Here is a 24,577-nt window from a genome sequence, read left to right as displayed (position 1 = left end):
AATGGCTGCAGTTATCAAAAGGATTTGGCGCATCTCTCAAGGTTTCTTTCCGAATATTTGAAAGCACTGGGGGGGGGGGCTCTTGACTCTGTCACCACCCCCCCCCCCCATCATTAAAAATGAACCCCATTGAGCCGGGGAGATTCAGCAGCGGCGAGAAGGCGAGGAAGAAAGCTCTGACAGGCCTGAAGCAGCCGCCTTTTTGCGTGACAACAAACACTTCTCTGGCTGACAGCAGTCGACACAGGAGGGACCCCACAGTGCCCCATTTTTCCTCTATCCCCCCAACCCCCCCACCCGACACCCCACCCCCACCCTCTGAGGCTGCCTCTGAACCTACCGCACCCACTTCCACCTTGATCCATCCGGCTACCACCCTTAATACCACCCAGTCCTGCCCTGTTCTCCCCGTGTACCTCCCCGCTCGCCCCACCGTACCATCCCCCCAAGGCCGCCTACCTTTACCTGTGGCGCCCTGGGTGCATCTCCTCCAGTGCTGGCTGGAGTCTGGAGCCACGGAGAGCTTGACCCGCAGCGTCTTGCTGCTGCTGGGAGAGTGGTTGACGGAGGTGTCCACCACCTCGTAGATGGTGTGGAGCAGGCTGGTGATGTCCTAAAAGGAGGAGATCACCACAGAACGTCAGCATGGGCGACAATTTCCATCTGTTTCAACGGGGACAAAAATGACAATTTGCATCTCTGTAAATGAGAATAAGAGTCTACTGTACGTGCAGTCTCAGCCTCAACTGTGATACACAGGGAGCAACATCAACAAACCGGCAAGGCCAGACATTTAACTTTTAGAAGTTGGCAGCCATGCATCGGCTGTCAGATGCCAAGCCTGAAAAATGGTTGCCGAATTTTTAATCATTGTAAAATAGAGTGATTATAATCCATATTTCAATATTCTCACTTTCACCATTTTTGACAGTAAATCAATGCGCCAGGAAAACTAATTTTCCTTTTTAGCCTATGGAAAGTGGTTTGCGTCGGGGCAACCAGACTGCACAAGATGGCTGACAACGGCCCAAATCTGGTTGCCAGGGGCAACTGGGCAACCGTTATTGTCGGGCCCTGACTAAAAAATGCAAAATGCTGCAATATTGCAAGATAATCATCAGCACGCCAGAGACAACATTATTATGGAGGAACATAACAAAGGACACAAGCAAAACGGCCCAATCACCAGTTCCACTTCATCAAGAGAATCCAGCAGGCAGGCTTTCAGGTTCACACGTTGTCATGGCATTTTTTGCACGGAGCTTCAGACGGTGCGTAAAAGGAGTTGACCGACACTGCAACCACAGTGTCGGTCGGACTCTGCAATCAATCGGTACATCTACGTATGCACTAAAAGGGAGAGTGATATCTATTCTAGAACTTTAAATATAAATGACTGTGAACTCATAGTGAGTAGGTGAAGTCTCTTACTGTCCAGTAGCAACACCAAGATGGCACCAAAGTGAGCTGATTTCTCTAACTGTGACTTTGAGCTGCACATACAGATGGAACATTGATAACTAAAGTCCATGGGCTGCAGCTGCGTGCTTTCGAGCAAAGTGGCACACAAAAGATAGTGTCATCTTTTCCTTTTTTTTTTCGTGTGTGTGTGTGTGTGTGTGTGTGTGTGTGTGTCTGTGTGTGTGTGTGTGTGTGTGTGTGTTATCTATTAGAAGCCGCATCGGCACTGAACTCCAATGTCACCCGTTTTTTTTGTCATTAAAACCGAGTCGTTCAGACTCGGTTGTTTTGGTTCTTCGTTCTGAGTGAAAGCGATGGGATCAGACGGGGTGTAAAAGGGAAGTTATAAATTCATGAAAAGAAGCGTCTTTGAGGAAGCAGAGGAGGATGAGGCAGACGTCAGCCATGATGCAAGGCTTGTTCCACGACTGTGTTCTGTGCTCTGCTCTTATTAAAATCCGTCAGTGTCGCTCAAAGCCACACGGCGCACAGGCACAGGCACAGGCACACCACACACACACACACACACACACACACACACACACACCGTATAAAGCACACACACTGTATAAAGCACACACACTGTTCCCTGGCTCACACATGAAGCGGAGGGCCGTTGTACAGGCCTCTGCCTCAAGGCGATGAGGGGAGGGGGAAGGGAGGGAACAGGCAGGAGACGGGAGACGGAGGAGAAGGACAGAAAAACAGTCAGAAAACAGGCAAACCGGTGGAGTGACATAGAAAGACAAATAGACACAAAGATATAAATCGTAGATTAAAAGAGGAGCAACACATACGCGTATAAAATGACAACGGCATATTCATGCGTCTTTACACTGAAACTCCGCCTTTAGGTCGCTTGATTGAGACAAACCCTTGCTTCCTCTTGTGCCTGTTTGGCGTTTTATTTTTGTATTTCAGACCGTTTCAAGTAATTCAAATAATTTAATTCAAATTCAAATAATGTTCGCTTAGGGTCATAGGCAGCTGTGGGGGCCAGCGGGCTTGAACAACCCCCGATGTTTTTGCTCCTCGTCCCCTAAACCCAAAACCTTCACAAAATAAAAACATAACATAAAAATGATCAGTTAAATTAAATTAAAATAAATCTCCTGTGCTTCACGCAATGAAAAGCAGATTGAGAACGGGAATGAGACTGGTTGTGTTACTGACCATCATAATGACATAAAGCAGTTGTCACATGAGGTGTGACTTGCGCTCCAACTTGGCAGGTGGAGTAAACAACAGCACATCCAAAGCTGTACGGCACGGTTAAGTACACCAAAAATGGTGCAGACACTATTGAAAAATAGGGGGATGTTTCTTGTTGGAATATCAAAATACACATCTGAAACTCCGAGCACTGCCTCCGTAAATAGACCTGACCCCCTGCCGCTGAACGCAAAGGCAAATTTCATTTCCGGAAATGTGGTGTTGTCGTGGCTTAAAATAGGCACACCTTTCCAAAACAGTAGAATATCTATCAATACCCTTCATATTCCAGCAGTGAAACCGATGTCATACCTAAGTCAACTTTCCTGTGGATGCTCAGGGAGGGCTTTGTTGTTCTTTGCTCAGGGTGAACGAGGGAGTTGCGTTTGAATTGAATCAGAAAATCATTTTTGTTAATGGACGCCTATGTTTACAGTACAGTAAGTATGTGTGCTTAGTTTAAACAAAAAGCGTACAATTTAAAAGTGTGTTAAATGGAGCAAAACGGAAATAACTTGAAGCTGAATCAATAGTAATAATAATGAAAATGACTGGAATGAGCCGGAGTGAATGACGACATATCTCTTGTTATAGTATTTTCCCTTGGGAAGGTAATAAGAGAGCTTTTCACTGCCTATACTTAAAAGCTCTGCTGCCAAAACCGTTCTGAATTTAGCCTGTGCGTGTTCCTTGGGCCGTTGGCTGCTTCCTCTTCTTTCTTTCCAAACGAAAATAAAATAAAAAAAAAAAAAAAAAAAAAAAAAAAATCAATCGCATCATTTCCTGTATGTTATTCTGAATCACAACATAAAGGATGATTATGAGTTCTCCCGGGACCGGTGCCACATACCGTTTTCAGACAGATGTACTGTAAAAAAAAAAAAAAAAGTAAGAAAAAAGGAAAAAGCCTCCTGTGTCATTTTTGGTTTCCTTCTCCCTTTAAAAAAAAAGTGTCTGAAGGAATGAAAGAAAAAAGCAAGGGAAAGGAAGCTGCCCCCCCCCCCCTCGCAGAGTTGTGGAGCCACGGGCGATAGCAGAAAATAATACAGTAAATAAAGGCCCAGCGGATGCAACCAGACGGAGGACGCTCGCGTCGCTCTGCGTTTCAAGTCGCTCTCCGTTTCAAGTCGCTCTCCAGAAAACAGGCGGGGGCTCTTCGGGCTGCGCGCTCGGAACCGCACCCGGGCCGTCTGCAGGTTTGTTGGCGGGGAACCAGACGACGCTGCGTTCTGGTTCCTCTCGCCTGGTTCCTCGATCTCGTGTTCACAATTTGCTCGATGTGTGCGAGCCAAGTGATGATGTGACTGAAACCGCTAAAACAGAGCCGACCAGAGGTGATGGAGACGGAGTCCAGAGCAGAACTTAGAACGGAGGGTTTGGTTCAGTACCTTTTAGGATAGGTTGATCTATCATCCATCTGGACGTGTGATCCATGTATCGATGTGATCCATATGTCTGTCTGTCTGTCTGTCTGTCTGCTTTTTGTGTGGGATCCATCCAACCATCCAACCATCCATCCACAGTTTGTATCTATTCGTGCATTGCTGTATTTATTTGACCTTTATTTTGTGGTGGTCCCCCGTTTCTTACCTCTCGGGTGACTTTTCCGTTGTTGTCAAAGTCGTACAAGGTGAAGGTCCACTCCTGTCTGTTGTCCTCCTCCACCGACACTGCGCACTCCAGCTCCTGACACACACACACACACACACACACACACACACACACACACACACACACACACACACACACACACACACACACACACACACACACACACACACACACACACACACACACAAACAGACACATCAATACTCACACACACAATGTGTGCATGTGTGGCTGTCTACATTTTTTGATATGCGTAAGTGTCTCCGTTAAAGTTTGTGTGTATATATTACGTGTGCATGCATGTTTGTCCATGCACATACTCCCACATACTCGTACATGTGTGTATAATAAGGAATTTGCCTGTGTGTGCATGTGTGTGTGATTAAAACATTTTTTCTTGTTAAAACCTGTGAGTATGCAGGACAATTGCACAAGGCTCTGTGGAAAATGAGACGCTCATGCAAAAAAATGCAACTGACGACTTTTAGATTGTTCATTTTTATAATTTTTATGATATAAAATTTAGTCCATTATCTTACTTTTATCTGTTTGTTTTCATAGGCGTCAAGATGTGACGTTGATTAATGGGACGTGTAGTGTGACTATCAGTTTAAAACTAGAGTCACACTCATATTTTATTTGTTGTGTTTATTGTGTACGGTATATTTGTGTACACACATCGATGCAATGCTGCACTGAGGGCAGCTTATTTGGTAAAAGTGTCTTAACCAATTTTTTTTGCCTTTTTAGAATTTTGTTTTACTATGTTTTACTATTTGGGTTAGGGATGTTCACGATTAATCGACTATCAATTAATTGCTTATAAGAAATTAATAGATACGATTTTGAATTAAACAATTAACTGAACAATCTGTGGTCTTCTACCTGCACAGAGAGCGCAGGGCGTTTAAAAAGCTTCCACATTCTCCACTGCAGTCCCTCACCGGAACAACGGGGGGCAGTCGAGAAAAGAATAGCCAGTGGAGCAGGAAGTAGTTGTAGAAGTAAACAGAGGCTTCCGGAGAAACGACAAACAACAAACATGGCTGCGCTTAGAAAACAGGAGCTTCTTGATGACTAGGAGGAAACTGTTTATTGTTGCTCAACAACTAACCCCGATGCGCGCAAAGACGACTCGCAAATATTTCTGTATGCTCAAACCAGCTCAGCGAGTCTTGCCTCGAACTTCTCCATTTAGAAATGAAATGAGAAACGCCCCTTGCGCCAAATCACAAAATCTCAAAGGTGCGCGCCGTCGTGTAGGTTGCCACCCCCTGGTGACGTCATTAGCTTTTGTTATCAATAAATCGTTTGTTTGTTAAGATTAACAACTATCGATTAAGGAAATTCCTTTGAATTTGCATCCCCAGTGTGGGTCTGTGGCAGATGAGGGGGCGTGGTCAAGCCGGGGTCTGTGGGCTACAGCGCGGGCTTTGTCTCGTCCCGGCGCAGCTGTTCTGACTCGGCCTGACTGGTCGGAGTCACTGAGGGTTGTTTGTCTTGCAGCGAGCGCGCGTGCTGCAGGAGACCCTGTGGACCATATCGCGACCCAAAACGGACTCTGCTCGATTATTGAATACTTTATGTTCAGATTTTTTGTTTGAGTGTTTTCGAAATAAAAAAACTCTGGCCGCGTCGGCATCTCACTGCCACTCAGTCTCCGCGTGGTCCTCCGTCAGCGTGATCCCCACGTCCAGGATGGCGGGACGGTGGCAGCGGACCCACTGGGCGGTCCTGGCCGGAAGGTCGAGGAGGAAATGCTCCATGACCATCAGTTTGATGATACCGTTCCTCAGGTTGCAGCCACCTCCTGGCCACATCCCGCAGGTGTTGGGTGTGAGCGAAGGTGTGACCCGAGGTGGCTTAGTCCAGCCCCCGGAACCGCAGGTGGTGCCCCTCCTGTGTCGTTCCCACGTGGTCCAGGACCGCCCTCCTCACGGCGTGGTAGTTCCGGCGGCCGGGTGCCAGTAGGCCGTGCGCCGCTTGCTGCGCTTCCTCCGACCGCAGGGGGAGCAGGTGCAGCGCTCTCTCCTCACTGCTCCACTCGGCCGCCTCTGCTGTCACCTCGAAGGTGGGGAGGAACACCTCGGCATCGTCGTCACCCGTCATCTTCTGTAGACTGGTTTTCAGGAAGGGGGCGGCCGGCAGTCTTCGCCCTGGATCCATTTCGTTGCCTCAGTACTTGTACTCTGTGCGATGACAATTCGTTGAATCTAATCTAATCCGCTGCTGGCGCCACAGCAGCTCTGTGATCTCCTGCTGTTCCAGCGCCCGGTCCCTCCCCATTTCCTCAAACTGGTGACCCTGGGCTGCCTGCATGGTGGAGAGGGGGGCGCTCAATCGCTCCAGCGGGGATGGTGAGCTACCTTCCACACCGCCTCCCTCCCTAACGTTCACACACACGGGTTCGTAGAGGGAGAGACGCGACCCGGCTGGAGTTTTATTTATAAAAACACTCAAACAAAAAGGCTCGCTGGCCAAAACATGAACATAAAGTATTCAATAATTGAGCAGAGTCCGTTTTGGGTCGCGGTCTGGTCCGCAGGGTCTCCTGCACCACGCGTCCTCACTGCAAGACAAACAACACACAAGAAAACTCTCCCAGCTCACCCTATCAGCGGCGACGGGCTGATCGGCCGAGTCAGAACAGCTGCGCAGGTACGGGAAGAAACCCTCGCTGTAGACCGCAGACCCCGGCTTAACCACGCCCCCTCATTTTCAACAGGGTCATTGTATTTTTACCACTGCCCTCATTTTTATATATCATTTTACATCATATCTATAATTTGTATTTCATCTATTTATTTATTTATTTATTATTTTACTGTATTTAATTCTGTATGTTTTTTGTGTGTAAAGTTCATTGCATTGCATTCCAATGTACGAAATGTGCTATATCAATAAAGTTTGATTGATTGAGTGATTTATTAGCCTATACGATGACGTGTGAGGGCATGTTTATTCAGAATGAGACAGTGTTGTACCAGAAAGACAGAGTGCTTGCATCTTTAGGGATCCTGGAGCTATTGTTATCACAGTGACTGGGAACAGTAAACACTGCAAAGTTTGACTATTGAAATGACGGTGAAAATGAACTTGTTAGTCCCATATCGTGCATCGAATTGTAAGTTCAGTGTAATGATCCTAAATGTTTATGCATGAATTACTGTACATCAAAATGTTTGTGTGTGTGTGTTTGTGTGTGTGTGTGTGTGTGTGTGTGTGTGTGTGTGTGTGTGTGTGTGTGTGTGTGTGTGTGTCTGTGTGCGTGTGTGTGTGTGTGTCCTGTGCCCTAGTTTCATCCTGAGAGGGAGGGTCATAAACGTCCCAGTCAGTGTTGACACTCACTTCAAACTGAAGCTGTTTCTGGGGCCCAGCGGGAGATTGGCTGTCCTTCCTCTGCAGCTTCTCCTCCACAGGACAGCTGTCTGTCTTCTCTGGGGGTAGAGCCACTGCAGCACGCACGCACACACAAAGATAAAAGAGACAGCCTGAGGACGGGCACGTTGGGTACAGTCGTAACCTGGCGATATGTCGCCTTCAAGTGCTCTTTGTAATTCTGCTTTTAAGTGCTCCTGGTTCGGAGTAACAGGTGCTAAAAGTGGTGGTAAAAGAGTAAAGAAATGAAATTAGACATTGTTGGGACAGTTTTGTTTTTTTGTTTGTTTGTTTTTTCGGGCCGTTTTGTTAATTACTGTTTGTAAATGGCTAAAAACAGAAATAAGACTTTCCGTCTACGAGAAGTCCTTTCCACCTTAACCGATCACTATTCCGGTGATTGATATTGGGTTCTTTTTCGGCGTGCTGGCGGACTCCACACTGACAGCCTGCAGTGGTACGCTCAACATCACAACCCATCAGCCACACACTCTGCCGGATGGATGATAACCGAGCTTGACGGACGATGCTCTTGAAAAACGAGGGTACGACAAAAGCATAACTTTTGCATTGATTGTCATTTGGCTTTTGTATCTAGTGGGAAAGGTTAAAATGGGCATTCATTCGCGGGACAAATGACTCTGCAGTAGTTACAGGGATTTATCGACTCCAGCTCTGATCGGCAGTGATGGAAACATGACACCCATGTAGACACGCTAATTTTCGCCCCGTTTCCGGATGTTGCCCATAAATAGACAGGAATATTCCTGTATCATACGATCATTTCATATCTGATTTCAAAATCAAAGTTAAAGCGTTTTAATTATCAAATGCACAGAATCCAAACTCAAAATCAGAGGTTATTGACCTCTCTTTGTGCATGCGAGGCCATGAAATGTTTTGAGTGTAGGGACCGCTCAATGCTGACCGCTCTGTGCGCACGGAGCAGAGAACCTCCACCCTCCCCACCGGGCTCCGAACCACTCCAGCACCACCCCAAGCCGGCCTCTGAACCATAGGAGCATCTCCGCTCCCCGCCGCCGAAGGACCGGGCCCGATGTGCGGGAGCCGGCCTGCGCACTGCTTTCTAATGATTTTTTCACAATCACACTGGAAAGATGACACGCCCCTTTTCCGGCGTGTTCGTGACATTGAACGTGAGGTACCAGAAAAAAAAAAGAAAGGCATTCATCCACTGGTAATCGCCTATTTTTAGCGGGTTTACCCTCATCAAAAACAACTTACATATACACGCTAATTTTGGTGTAAAAATGGCATTAAAACTAAATCTGTTGCTTATTTCTTACATGTGAATTGCAAAAGGACAAAAAGAAGAACATTTCTCACGTTCTCTAATTGCCGTTATCGCAAGAATTTTGGGGGCTAAAACCAGGGTCACAGGCCAAAACAGGTTGAAGTCCCTTGGTCTAACGTTTTATATAATTGTTTCTTGGATTGTTATTGTAATGGTTTAAGCTTTAAATCATCACCGTCCTTAAATGAAAACGAATGGGTCGTTAATCACATTGTATACACATGGGGTTCGGATGAATTTTCAACATGGAAGTGAATGATATAACATGTGACGAACATGACAGGATATTAAATAGCGTTCTAAAGTAATGGCGTGCCGGGAAAAACCATGCTAACATCAAAGGGTCCTATAGGCGACACCCGAGTCCGTACCTCGGTGCAGCTGAGCTCATAATTCTGCTGAATGACATTCACCCTACATTAGCTGCCGAGCAAACAGAACAGACAGAAAGTCTAGAGGGAGCCCTAATCTGTCACATACATTTCCTAGTACCTCATTTACCCACATCCCCATTAACCCTTTCATCGCGGTTCCCCATGTTGAGCCGGCCAACACTTACAACTCTACTGCGAAACTCAATGGTTTTAGCACAACCCCGCAAACCACAACTGTTTATGTTGGGCAAGCCAAGTCAAAGGCATCTTAAGTGTCGCGGTGAAGCAGGGAAGTGTGTTTCACGTTCCCATCGCCAGTCCAGATTTGACCAGATTTAAACTGGCGTCCCTCCGTCCAAAACTATGATTCTTAACTCCTCAAACCTCTTTTAACAGTTGGGACATAAGTGTGGTGTACGGACCCGGCCGATGCCAGAGCCCACAAATGCAACCCGTTTCTGCCTGGGTTTTATTTCTATTCGCAATTACTATGTGCGTCAGCCTGCCGCCCAATCACGTGGACGGGAATATTAACATTGCACTCGTTGCCGAGGAGCCCGTAGGAGTTGCAGAGTCGCTTGGACCCCCGGGGGCCGTAAGCATGTACACGCGCGCCACAAAAAAAATTCACACACTGGCCCCCGAGCTCATCCGATCTCCTCCCCGTACCCTCCTGCCACACTTTGATGTTCCATTCTCAAACCTTTTGGAAGAGGATCAGACCGGCTGTAAAACAGAATCACTAATTAATTAAGCCGAGTCAAATCTGAAACACTGTTTGTTGTGCTCGCCAACAGAGCAGACACAACAGCCCAATTTCTTTCCTCCTGATCCAAACCAGATCAAAGCGGACCTGTCACATCCCTGGGTGTGTGCGAGGCGGGGGAAGGGGGATGCCAAAAAATGAAAGGCATCATCCTAGGGAGCTTTTACCAACTTTTTGGATAGGACCAGCGTTTGGGGTTCTGCCGTTTGATCATCTGAGGTGCTCAAAGGGAACATTGTGTGCGAGGGCAAATCTGTTCTGTAGCAGGCTCAATATGCTGGTGAGATGCTTATCTCCGGGTTAATGAAATGCCGGGAGGAGAAACAGTAATCTACCATCTCTCTCCTCCCCCACTCCCTGACATTCCCGTCACGGAAATAAGCCGGCTCTTTATGAGAGGAACAGCCGCCAGGGGATTGGCTGCGCGTCAGATCTGAAGGCTGGGAAAACAGGGGGCAGCCTGGGCCGACGCCCACCACACCGAGCCCGTTCTAATGGCCCTCGCTCAAATACATGTACACAAACAAACGCAAACACCTACAGATCGCCTTCACGACACCATGACAAACTCCCAAGACGCGCACGCACACACGCACACGCACACACACACACGCGCACACACACACACACACACACACACACACACACACACACACACACACACACACACACACACACACACGCTCTCTCTCTGAGCATCACAACTCACTAACTGTATTACACATGAAGCAACACAAGTCAATGTGATGCTCGCCTTTTTTAAAAGACCATGAACACGGGCAGACGTTGTCAGTTACAGAGGCAAATATTTCATGAGACTATGCAAAATGGATGGCTTAATCGGGGCTGAAAAAGTGATTGAATAACACTCTTTAATCCTTCACAAGACACCCCAGAGGTGCCCTTGAGCAAGGCATTTAATCCTTAATAACGCAGACCGAGCTATCCAGCCTCCAGCAGCAGATGTCTGTCGATTAATTGAGCTTCTCCCAGGTGTGAATGCGGGTTTGAAGCTCAATCTATGACTGAATTATGGGATAAAAAAAAACAAAACAGATCTACAGTGTCAAATACGTCTGTTCGTTTTACAGAGTGTGCCAGAGTTGGAAAGCTTGAGTTTGCAATATAGTCTTCCGTCTGCATTTCGAACGACTCGTTTTGGACTTGACGGTGAGGTGACTACACTTGAAGTCTGGGTGAGTGCAGACTCTCACTGTTACGACCGTCCGAGTTGGAAAATGCACATTATATTTTTATAATATTAAATATTGAAAGTGAAAGGAGATTAATAGAGATTCAGATGAAAAGCTGTGTAACTGCTACTCTTCTACTACTCATGAACTATATTTTTCGAATAAAGCTGTCTCAAATAAATAAACCAAAGCAAAAAAAATCACCTCGGCCATGTTGAAAAAAAAAAAAGGGAATTTTGATGACCACTTCCATCATGGTTCTCAGTTTGACGTGCACTGTTCTGTGTCAACAGATTAAACTCGTGGGAATTGGCTTGAACGCGATCGACTTGACAAGACTCGAATCGATCAAGTTTGGCCTCTACTTTGAAGGCCCCACCACACACACACACGCGCACACGCACACGCACACACACACACACACACACACACACACACACACACACACACACAACCTTGGCATGGATCTGGTCTCGTCTAAGGCAGTCTTGACTACAGCACAAGGGAGATTCTTAAAATAACTGTTATCAGAAATTGCTTCTTCTCTCTTTTGCAAATTTTTTTTTTTTGCAGGCAAGTGTTTTTTTAATCCCTACAAACTTTCTTTGGAAGTTCCCCCAAAGCCCCGAGGACGCCTTTAAAGTGCACACGGCCGTGCGCTATCATCCCCGCCTCCCCCCTCGCTCGCTTCCCTTCTATCTTCTTCCTCCCTCTTTTTTCCTCCACCTCTCTGTTTTCCCTCTCATTTTTGCCCTCCATCTACAGGGCAGCATCAGCTCCGTCACTGTATGTTTGATTCTCTGCCTGAGGAAGTGTAACATGGTAAACCATGTGAACGTCGGGCCCATTAAGAAATTAGGAAAATAAAGGGGGTTTGTGTAAAAGGATATTTTTCAAATGTCTGGTACGAGGGCCAAAGGAGCATCTATCTGCGAGAAGCAAGTCAAGGTGGTTTGAGGGAATTTTCTGGTTTGCTCAACCTTACGTGAGACGTCAATGGATTCTGTATTTACCAGAAACATGTTCTTTCATGTTTTTGTTCATCCCAGCAGATGCACCTCCGGAGCTTCAAGGATCAGGTAAAGCACATGGTTTGCATAAGCTTGTTTGCTGATCAGCCCCCTCCCCCTCTGTGACATCTGTCTTGTCACTTCGAGTTTATTTCTAATAACAGAAACACACTATCAAACTCAATTTAAAGAAGAGAAGTAGATGCTGCCAGACATCCGGGCAGTCTCGTCCTACACTAACTTTTCAGCCTGCACCTCACGCTTCTGGTACCGTTTTTGATAATTCAGAAGGGGCGGGGGAGGGGCGTTTCCCCCCCGGAGCTCTTAATCCAGGATCACACCACACCTGAGAAAAGTGCTGGGAAGGAAGCACTTTGCAAAGCCTGGTAGGGGGTTGGGCAAACAGGAGGGAGGGAGGTTCAAAAGGGAACTAAGGTAGAGCACTGCGGCTTAGGGTTTGCCCCGGGAATTTTGTGGTGGCCAAAGGGTGTGTGTGTGTGTGTGCTTGTGTGTGTAAATACATTTAGAGGCCAAAGGATGCATTGCGCAACGAGCCTAACGTATCATCGGCATCTGTAGTCAAAAGAGGTCCGTCAAGGTCATTCAGGGTCAATAAAATACATCCGAAATACGACTAAAGCAGGGAGAATGTTGACGAATTTGAATCGACCAAAAGTAATGAAAATTGATCTTATTTTACATTATTATTGCATAATGAAGGTGGATGACAATCGTTGTTAAAGCAGCTTTCCTTGACCATAAAGCACTGCAGGGAGCCCTGGGATTAGCCTTTAGGATACAGGAAGACGAGGAAAGAACGGCGGAAGAGAGACGAGCAGCACTTCCAGCAAGCCAGTGGTACCTCACAAGGTATGTGAATACCTCCACACTGTATAACGTGGCTCTTCCACCAAGGTAAGGAGCTAAATGAGGAATGATTTAGACCCGAAACCTTCTGAAATGGGAACCTTAGCAGTCCCTAAAAGAGTTCTTGGTTGCTTTCCCACTGCACATAGGACCTTTTTTGGGACGAGCGACAATTCAAATGCAACCAATTTCAGAACTAAGTTCATCTAGTGGAAAAAAGCCCTAAATACCTAAGTACTGTGAACTATGTTCCTGGTTCTTGCGGTGGAAAAGCCTCGTATACAGTATGCGCAATATATGGCCAGTTTAGGAAACAGAGAGGCCTACCTTCTAAACGGTAGTGTGCATCGCTGATCCCCTCGGCGCATGCTTCATCCATAGAGTCCTAAACAGAGGGAGACAGAAAGAAACAGAAACAAACATGTGTCAGAGTCTCCAGCCATATAGAGTGGAGAAAATTGTATTTTTATCACATAATAACAAGCAACTCTTGATTTGACAGCAGAAATCCACACCGCAGCCATGCAACACAGAGCGTCACGCCGCGATTCAAATTACAGCATTTGAATCTATATATGTAGAAAGTTTGACAACAGCACGCTGAGGCTGAACAGAAGCGGAAAAGTCGAAGCCGAAAGGTAATTGGAGGATTGAAAAAGAAGCTGAGCGTGTGACTGATACTTAAAACTGGGATCTTATGAAAGAAGGATCTAAATCAGCACCGCTGCTCCTACAGCCACTTCTGGGAAGAAGAGCGCCGGTTGTGGGCTATTTTGGTGGCAGCCCTATCATCACGAAATGAAACAATAAATTCATCTGCTTTTCTCCCTCCCCTGCGCCCGACCGGGCCCCTGCTCTTGGCAGCCGTGTCCATGGACACATTCCACACTGACTGGGAGATATGGGATCTCTGGGCTCGACCATGAAAAAGGTCTGGCTCAGGTGTCCCCGTGGCATTACAGTCATGTGGACCGAAAACCATTACTCATAGCTCGACAAACACACACTTGGACCTGCATGCCTACACACATACGTACAAGCAGGCATGCTCATTTGCAAATGCACTGACCCCGTTTTAATTGCATTTTAATGCTGTTTGTTGTGTAAGATTTGCCAAAAAAAAGAAAAACATAAATATGTATAGATACTGTATATATTTGGTTGAGAATTTAAAACTACTAAGAGTTATTTAATTGAAATTAAAGAACCTTTTCACGATATCGATCTTTGCACAGTGATTCCAACAATTCCTTCCACAATGGTACTGTGTGTGTGTGTGTGTGTGTGTGTGTGTGTGTGTGTGTGTGTGTGTGTGTGTGTGTGTGTGTGTGTGTGTGTGTGTGTGTGTGTGTTACAGTGGTGAACCTATGATACTGAGAGAAAGGATTTCAGTCCAATCCCAAGAGATATAAGGTCAACCGGAGCAATTCCCCCATTTGCAGCACTGTGGGTGGCCCCTCAGGAAGAGAACAATAAATCTAACTTAAGTCCGGGCTGGCTGGCTGGCTAGCTGGCTGGCTGGCTGGCTGACTGACTACTGGCTGGGAAAGGCAATTTGTCTACCTCATTCCGCAGAAGATGTGAGCAGGGCCCTATGAGCTGTCCCCCAAAAAGCTATGTATTTTCATTTTGAGCTACTTGACTGATAGCAGTGTGTAGAATTTAGTGGCATCTAGCGGTGAGGTTGTAGATTGCAACAAACGGAATACCCGCAACATACACACAACTCCCCCCACCCCTCCCTTTCCAACAACGTAGAAGAAGCTACGGTGTCTACGAGCTAACATTAGCCAAGTATTTTATTCTAGGCATTTAGTCTGATAGCGAGATAGCGTTAGATAGCGTTCTGGGCTGCTGTAGAAACATGGCCGTGCACCATGGCGGCCTCCGTGAAAGCATACCCACTTTGTATGTAGAGATAGAGGGCTCACTCTCATGTAACGAAAACACAACGAATATTATTTTCATGGGGTAATCCACTAATTACAACATACCTATGAATATTATATTACATTTCAGCCTTTAACAAAGATACACAAAGAGCAAAGGCTTTGTGGATACAAACAAACTAGTCAGGTGCATTTCCAAGTCAAAATTCTGAGTCTTGACATTCGCCAAGAAAAAATACTCCCAAATAAATACATCAAGGTATTATGCATACAATATTTATGTGGATAAATACACTTCATCCTCCATATTGGTAGCAGGGACAAAGTAAGACCCACTGCTGGGAGGTTTACTAGAATAGACAGGTTGTAGACGACAGCCGATAATTGGGCTGATCATGCTGGTGTTGGTGGCAGCAGCCTGCATCCGAGTGCCAGTCAAGCAGCATGTGAAAAGTCTTGAGAAATTTCTAGCCACAACAGAAAACGTGACAAAGTACTCTGGAACTTTTGAGGTCTTAAAACCTCTGGTAAAGAATTAATGTTGCAAGCATTACTGTGAGTGTCTGCTAACCTATGCTAGATATTCATTGTGCATGTTAGGGCTGGGTGATACATCATAGATATTCTCAGATTTTGTCATATTGTAATATCGATATCAATGCATTCAGAAGGAAATTGTGATATTTCGATTTTGTTAATATCGTCCAGACATGGTGCATGTTTTGTCGTGTCCGCGTGAGAGAGGAAGGAAGACGTAGACGTAGATTAAACCGTGGGATTCGAACAATCGCAGGACAAAAAAGAAAGAGGGAGGTGAGTGTGATTCTCAGAGGGAATTCGAGGCAGATAGAGTAAGTCTTCAGGCAGCGCCTTAGTGAGGAGTCAGGCGGCTGGTGAGACAATGCCGTCATGACGAGCTCTGCCCAAGCCAAGTTTCGAGTTCCTGGGGTCAGAGACGAAGAACCCGAAGATACCATTACCGCCGCTGTGAATCAGCAAGGGACGGTCACTTGTTTCGTCTGGATATGTCTGAACCACACCCACTTGCATACAACTCTACACATGCTTTGCAGCATTGAGATTACATCACAGAGCAAGTGTGACCGCGGTATGAATGGCTTTAGCTGTGGAAAGCTGTGGATAGTGGTTACCCCTAGACCCCGTTCACATAAAACCCCCACAGACAAAACAAAAAACAAAAAACAAAAAAAAAAAAAAAAAAAAAAAAAACATCCCACAATCAACATTCCTCTGATTTTCACTCGGGTTGGTCTATTGAGAGCGGACAATGAAGGATCTGGGCGGCCCAAGCAGCTCCCCAGTCCAGCCCTCCAAGTGCTTAGTGTGTCGCCATAGACACACAGGGCTAAGCCCACAATCCAAAATACACACCCGCATTCCCAAAATGTGCACACACGGAGGAGAACATACAAGGACAGACACACCCCGGCACGTGGTCCTGAGCGAATATGTTTGTTCTTTAATGGACAACCCAAAATTATTGTTGGACAAGAACATGAGAACAGGCGAAAAGAGGAATGTGCTAATTGGCTGTTGTCTGTGCTGATGGATGGCAGCTGTATTATTAGTATACTGAGGTTACTCTCGGATTTGCTCTCGTTGATGTCGAAACGAACAAAATGTGTTCAAATACTGCCAATTTCAGGAAACCTCAAGAACCCTCCCACCCCCTCTTTTTTCTTCTGTTCTTATTCTCATCAAAAGTCCCAAACCACTAAATGGTAGAAAGAATAGGAGGAAAACAGGAGAGCGAAAAATGAGCAGAAACTGGCTGGGAATTCAGTTATATATTCGTTTGTAGTTTCTAACGTTAAGACAACATGGCAAATTGACACAAAGGGACATCGTCAAACAGAGGCAGTGTAATGAAAATCCCCCTTCCCTCTAGCTATGCTACCTTTAGTATTTGACAGCTTGGTTCAGAGACATTGTTTTCAAGTCAAATGCACCACATATGACCCTAAATGTAAAAGTCTCAGAGTCTACAAACTAGGCTAGGGAACTTGAAGCTCAAAGTTGTGCTGTAACGCCATATTCTGGCAAGATAAAGGCAGAAATGAGAACGCTAAAGTTTGGAATTTTGGTCTTCCTTTCCAATTTGTCGATCTTACTTAAGTTCTACTATATTTTACTATAGTGTTCCGCTCTACTATCTTTAAACTACTGAATGAATTCAAGATCATAGGCACAAAAATTATTAAACTGTATTGAGTTCCCATCACCCACTGAATGCATTTTTCCCCTCACTGTGAGCCTTTTTTTACCCCCCTTGAAAAGAACAAAGAAATCCAGGTTCTTTGTCCCACATTTCAAGGGCCTGGCCCTCTTCAGAAGTAGAAGGTTTTCATGGCAGCAGGAACACTTTGGCCTGGACTGAGGTTCTTGGTGGGCAGCAGAGGTCCTTTCAGTCCTGTGAGAAAGAACTTAATCCCCTCAACCTCACTTGTGACTCCAGTGACACACAGTGAAAACCTGCGCCCCGCCCTCTTTGCAGATCAAGAGAGAGCTTGGTCCGGAAACCGAGCATTCAATGCTTTTGAGTGACTGCTCTTTTTACATTCTAGTGACATACAAGCACTTTGCAATGAAAGATCAGGTGTGTATGTGTGAGGGTGTGCATGTGTGTATTTGTGGTATTGCGTGTCGTATGTGTGTGTATTTGGCATGATGCATGGGTGTTTCGTGTCCCACGCAGGTGCTCTTCAAACAGATTCCAAGACTTTTTCATCTGAGAGTGAAACTGGACATACTACATCGGCATTTCGTTTCAGCACTTTGTGGTTTGATGACACTGCGTATAAACCCTTCACAGCTTTTAAACGTAGTATTTTGAATGAACAGGAAGACGTTAGGTACGTAAAATTAAGTGACCTATTCAGAGCCGTCTCTCCTAACCCTACCCTTTGTCAGAGAATCAGCCCATCACCAGCCTCAGTAGGCACCTGAAGCCCAGATAAAGGTGATAGTTTGAGTTTAATCTGAGCCATACAGCTTGAGGCATGGGATTTGCATTTCAGCCTTTCCCACTTTTAGTAGCTTAACCAGAATCCAGCGAACATTGCATTGGTGTCATGGCAACATTTCATACAACCGATGTGGACAACTCCAGCAGTTAGTTGTAAAATCAACACTAACTGGCCTCACCTTATTTGTGCAGAGCGGAGCCAGACACTGTTAAACACTGGCCTTTCATATTCCACATTGCCTGTCACAGTGTTTGTACATTTTGTTCAAGTTTGTATTATGGCTTACACCCTTAACTCTATACAAAGTGTATCTTAAAAGCTGCAGTGACGTGTCACTTTCCCATGACTAACACTGCTGCAGACTCAGAGGCGTGTATTTCATAAACAAGCATCTTCCCTCAACACTTGGGACCATCAAAAACAATTTTCCAGACATGATGTTAAATGTTCCATGGAAAGCAAAATATAAAGCGATTTGCTTTCAACTCTAGCCAGGTTTCAAAGGTTCTCCAGGGCTTGGAGGATGAAGGACACTATGTAGGGTTTCCCCCAGAAAAGTCATTCAATAAGGAAATTGAGTAAGATAAAAAACATTGAAAAATAAACAACACAGTGTATTTGCTTTATTTAGGGGACTCCCTCTCCAAAGTCTCCATTACGCATGGAGAGGGAGACAGGGACGGAAATTGTGTCCCGATTGCTCCCTCCAAAGACACACAGAGGACCCAAAACGTACATGGGTTTTTAATCAACGATATATTATTTCTGAGGGTTGCTTGATCGGAATGACAGATGAATAGATCCAGGGCTGGAACACAACATCGGCAGAAGCTACAAACACCATTTACGTGTTGTTTGAGCCGCGTTGTCACAAACACTTCGTGGACTGAAGTTTCATTCAAATCGATCCCATACGGAGGAGAAATTTGTCAAAGTTTGTGTTTTTGTTTGTCTTTTTGTTGTCAATTGAATTCGCTGTGATTTCATAGACAAGTGTCTCAGTGTAAATTTTGATGCATTTAAAAAAATAAAATAAAATGTATTGAATGAATGAATTGCTGCCTGCAGCTATATTTATTTGTACTTTTGCAAAAAAAATCATTATATTTTAGATCAGGCTATTTTAGAGATTTTTTATGAACTAACCCCATGTGTCCTTTTTATACACATGTCCTTACATGTGTATACTTTTCACATGTAAACAAATAAATGACAGTTTGTATGAACAGGATGTTATCGATAGTGAAAACTTTTACCACCCGCCTCTTTTATCTGATTAAGCTAAGCGACCATAATGTGACATTGACGAGCACCGCTGTTGCTTGGCTGAAGTCACACGGGAGAGGAAAGCGGTGGCACGTCATACAGAGGATTTCAAGCGACACGCTCCAAACCATAATGTTAAGTGAAGGCACGTGCAGCGGTTTCGGAGCACCAGGGGGCGGATATTTCAATCGGCAGCTCAGGCATGGCACCGAAACGAGGCACCGAAATCTGCGTCGCGATTCGGTCTGGTAGATACCGATCGTATAGGAACCGGTGCCATAGTGCTACTGGGTTTCAATGCCAAACCCGACCGGATGTTTAAAAACATCCCGCGCTGAGCATGTTTTGAGAGAGAAGAGGGGAGGAGCTATTCACTGACGGCTCCGTTGCCAATGAGAGAGAGAGAGAGAGAGCGAGAGAGAGAGAGAGAGAGAGAGAGAGAGAGAGACAATCAATGCGTTGCACGCAGCCCTAAAGATTTTACCCGTTTTAAACGGTAAAAAAAAATAGAAAATCAATATGCGGCGGTCAAAGTTGATATTTTTATAGTTTGTAAAAACCACCTCAAAAATAAAAAAATAAATAAAAATTTAAAAAAACGCAGATGGTTAGGCCCGGTGAGAGATCAACTTAAGCGCTGTGGGACGCCAGGCTTGCATTACATCGCAACCCTGCTGTGGCAATACATGGTCGCTTCTGACTGTAGGTACCTATACATAGGAACTCACTGTACCTTCACCATCACATTTAATGATGGTGAATATTGATGTATTAGCCTCTACAGAGACAGGACAAATGGAAAGGCAAAGACAACAGAAGAGAGAAAAAGAGTTAATAAGAACTACAATTTAGGTTAAGTTAACATAAAGTGCCTTGAGGCTCAACCACCATCCTCAGGCACTGAAGACATGCAAAGCTTGAGCCAACTTTTTTTTTTCCCTGTTATTGTTTGAATGATGTGTCCAACAGAGCAAAAAGGGTTTATTAAAGTGCAAGAGTTATGTGTTTATGTGTGATTGTGGGAAGGTCCCAAAAGGCTTCTTGGCCTCACGCTGTCCTCCTCTACAGTGCCCCACACAGGCTGACAATTAACGGGGCTGACGACAGCTCCTCCTGATCGCACGCCAGAGCTCAGCGGAGGCAGGTCCCTGGAGCAGTGGTGACATTACTGGCACTTCATCAAAACCCAGGAAAAATCTCATCGTGGCTGCGGCCAGGGAACTCCTGCTCACGCCGTCTCCCAGCCCCCAGCTCTGAAGACACCTCCTGGGCTGTGACGTGCCAACCAGAGCTGTGGACATGAAGCAGGGAGAAGAAAGCATAACAACGGAAAGGATACTTTGCTGTGTTAGATGAGGGGAAGGTTGTTTTTGACACTTCATTGGCACATTGGCTTTCCCTGGGCCATCTTAAAAGGAGACAGAGGTTTCCATGCTAGGGAGCTTTAAAGCAGGTGGGGGAGTGGCTAAAATACTGTATTTCCTCAAATAGTGACCGGGGCCTTTATTTACCTCAACTGCAGAGGGTACCAGGCCTTTACTGGAAGTAGACTTCTATTAGAGGCAGATTTTTATATCTAATTCCCTTTGTTTAATAAGTATATTTGATCATATTTTAGTATGAATTTTAAATCAAACCTCCTTCTGGGTGCCATGCCATGCAAACACATGTTTGGTGAAAAAAGAGACCGTAGTAGCTACCCTAAAAGTCATGCTTGTGGTGGTGGCTGACGGTGGAATAATAGTTTTCCAAGTTCCCCACTGAATGCAACACTTCCTGCTTTGGAAGGCTGGAGAGCGAGAGCACTCGGAGCGGGGAATTTGCCCAAGAAGCGATCTGCGATCTGCTCCGCAGCAGCAGGACACAGGGTAAATTAAATAAATCTACAATAAAAACACACAGTTTAATTTGCTTTGCTTGGAGAAAAGATCGCTATGATCGGATTTTACCCCGTCTGTATTTGAGGCAGGCTTTGATTTGATTTCATGTCGACCACGCCCCAGGCATTCATTAGAGGCCCGTTTTATATTTGAGGAAATACAGTAGCCACAGTAATTTTCATCTAGCGACACCTTTATACCTTGCCACGCATGTAATGGACAATTTTTCCAGTCACAGGCAGGCATTGAGAAAACTATGATTCCATATGTTTGTATTTATTTGGATTTTAAGCATGTTGTGAGTCAGGTCTTTCACTGCCCCCTTTCTATTGGATAGGAGCTCCCGTTGTGTCAAGTGTGCCAACATGTATGAAAAGGTTATGTCATAAGTCAGTTATTTTAATTATTAATTACAGGAGTACACAAGGCCGATCTAGTGCTGGCAAAGACCCAATGCTGAAACTCAAGCGGTAAAACAACATAAAAAGTCTTATTTGCTTTGGAGCTGCAAATTAGCTTATAGGGTTAGTGTTACTCACACAGGACCTCTGAAGAGGAAATACCCCTCCCCCTCCACCCCCAAAAGAGTAAACCGAGATACTCAGGAGGCTTTTTCAAAGGGCTAAGCAGTACTACTGAGGAGTCTGGAGCAGAGCATATCCTGGAGGATCGGCGGATAAGGCATCTCCCAGTGAGCAGTGTGCTGACCCCCTCGCTAACACGAGCCTGCTAAAAAATAATAGTATTTAGAAATCACCACATGGTAGACAGGAGCCTAAACCTCGGTGTGGCTCTTCACTTGGTGCGAAAGGGTCTTCACTTCGACTGATAAAGAACAGCCCGAATCATTCAAAGCAGCAAGTAGTGGCAAAACACGACGCCCTGAGGTGGAGCCAAGATAGAGGGTGTTGATAGGAGGCAGTGAAGAGCACACTGTCTCTCAGCCATCAAAGGGGGATCATTTTACACACACGAAATTAAGATCTCAGATAATCACACAGCGTAGCAAAGCTGGCACGAGACGCCCCGTTTGGAGACTCGGGGCGTTGGGGAGAGAGAGCGGGCCAAATTTTGTACGGCATGTCGTACAGATTTAGAACTGTGGCTGAGTACAAATAATATTGGTCTCCACAAATCCCTCCCTACCGAAATTAGACCAGACTGTTTGGTAAAGGGGCAGCCATTTTCATCATCACATGATGTTTCCAGGTATTTATTTGGTTTGCTCCAATCTGATAGCTTTATTGGGAGTTTGAACTTCACAACACAAATATATTAAAACTGGTTATGGAGCCATCCCCCTTGCTATCCAATTTTGTAATCCAATGATTTTAATTTGTATTCCAGAAGTCACAGACTTCATTTTTGATATTATTTGTTAACCCTACATATTGAAAGCACCCTTGCAGTCACATTAGCCTCTTTTTTTAGCCTGCATTGCCCCAGTGGGAATCGTGCCTGACCTCTGACTGCACAAACACGCTTCTAGTTCTACCCATTGAGCTTCACAGATTTTAGAGCTCAAATCAATGTAATCATGTGACAAACAAAGCAGTTGTCTGGCACATCTGGGCAAAACATCCCAAAAAGTCTTGCAACCAAGATTATTTTTATTAAATCAAAAGAAAAAGGCCAGTGCATAAATTGAGATAGGAGAGAGAGGTCAGTGGACACCTTCACTGGCAGAGTGCGGTAGGCTGCTGACAGTCGGTCACGGCACATCCAATTCCCTGCCTACTGCCCAAGGAGGAAATTAAAGCCACGGATTTGGGATCCATTAGCTGTAAGGTAAAAATGTGCATGCTCAGCATCTCCAAGGCTTAAGGGGCTTGAGGAACATGCGCATGCAAGAGGCGCCTCTTAGCTCCAGCTCACTTGACTCAGTCAGATACAGACGCGGAGCCTTGTTAAAAGGAAAAAGATAAATAAATAAATAAATAAAAATAAGAAGAAAAATCACATTTTAGGCTTGCTTTGTGTCTGTATAAATGTGTTCTTTTTGATAATAGTGCCCGGAAACACATGTCGGTTGAGCGGGCGTGTGTGAATGTGGCGTGTGTGCATAAACACAATCTAAAGCGAGTTCATTTGTGTTGCATAGATTTTGCTTGGTGTGTTCTGCCCTTTGAATTTTCTTTTTACAGCCCCCATCAAGACTATGATTGGCTGCTTTCCTTTTGTAGTCCAATTGTGCAAAGCCACCAATCATCTCTCCACGTCGGATTAACATAGCAAACATTGCTGGTCACATTACCTCACCGACATCAAAGGCTGCCTCCAAAAAGGCTCAGTGAAACATTAGCAGAGATTTACAGCCCTCATCTCTACGCTTCAGATACATGCTGATTTAACGTAATCTCCCTCCCCCTCTCTCCCTTTTTGTATTTCATGTGTGAAGTTGGCCGGTGCTTTAATGACCCATTTACAAAACTTTTACACCTGCAAAGATAAGCTTTTACAGCTCTGCTGCTCCCTCAGGCACTGCTTGTTTCTCGAGGTGTCGGCATTTATTAGCTTTGAAAAACATGTAACCACGGCGATGAACATTAATCAGACTGGTTATGAAAGCCTTCCCTCGGCTGAGAGAGGAGGAACGGGAAGATGCAAGATGTACATCAAGGGTTGGACCCGGCATTCAAAACGTCAAGCAGCCTGAGCCTCAAAAAGGCGTCAGCGAGTTTATTTTCGTTGACTAGAGAAGTTGGTCTACAACAATCAGTGTTACCTTGTTACATCAATAGAAAGCAATAGCCAAAGCAGGATCTGAACTGGAGAATTTTAAAATTTTGCCCCTTATATGCTCAACAGGGAACCAGGGCTTGGCAGGGAATAAAGATTTGCCATTTGGCTTTGATTTCCGGGTCGCTCAGCCTGCCAAGACCAACAAGTCAGGCCTTACCTTTCACCCTCTATATTAGGGATCCAACCAGCTAAAGAAAAGGGGAAAGCCATATAGGAATAATATCATACCTCACTTCCAGGGGTTTGGAAGTGAGAACTTAGTGGAAATTAGTGTGCTGTGATACTGAGATACAACACATAGTGCAGGGGGAATTGTGTGTGTATTTGATTTATGTTTAACAGCGGTTGTGCTGGTGTCTAGCGACTCTGGGTAATTAGGTAAGGTATACTTTAAGTGGAGACAGTCCTCCAGTGGTCTGGGGGGCATGAGACGCCTGTCTCAAGTGCAGCCGAGCAGGGAAGAGACCAGGTTTTAGTTAAGTGTTCTAGCTCCGGGGAAGCAGCAAAGTGACAGATGCTTCAACCTTTCACCACAGTCAATTGCAGGAAAAATCCTCTCTACAACCTGATGCGTCAATGGCTATAATTAGTCAACGATATACTGTATTCATGCGCAGTGCTGGGGC

At 45.3% G+C, this 24,577-nt stretch overlaps 1 protein-coding gene across 1 annotated transcript in view; it reads right to left on the bottom strand.

Moving 5' to 3' along the window:
- Positions 1 to 24,577, bottom strand: part of nkd1 (NKD inhibitor of WNT signaling pathway 1) — a gene marked incomplete at both ends in the record, with an annotated part of 40,181 nt that overhangs the window by 3,319 nt on the left and 12,285 nt on the right. The window contains 4 exons of the mRNA XM_079998338.1: positions 466 to 613; positions 4,264 to 4,359; positions 7,633 to 7,736; positions 13,515 to 13,572. Coding sequence (XP_079854464.1) covers positions 466 to 613; positions 4,264 to 4,359; positions 7,633 to 7,736; positions 13,515 to 13,572 — 406 coding nt within the window. The remainder of the gene's footprint in view (positions 1 to 465; positions 614 to 4,263; positions 4,360 to 7,632; positions 7,737 to 13,514; positions 13,573 to 24,577) is intronic.

Source organism: Zeus faber (assembly GCF_960531495.2).
Source record: "Zeus faber genome assembly, chromosome: 3".
In the NCBI taxonomy this organism is placed as follows: domain Eukaryota; kingdom Metazoa; phylum Chordata; class Actinopteri; order Zeiformes; family Zeidae; genus Zeus; species Zeus faber.
The sequence above is the reverse complement of the archived record's forward strand: the minus strand, read 5'-3'. Positions and strand labels throughout refer to the sequence as shown.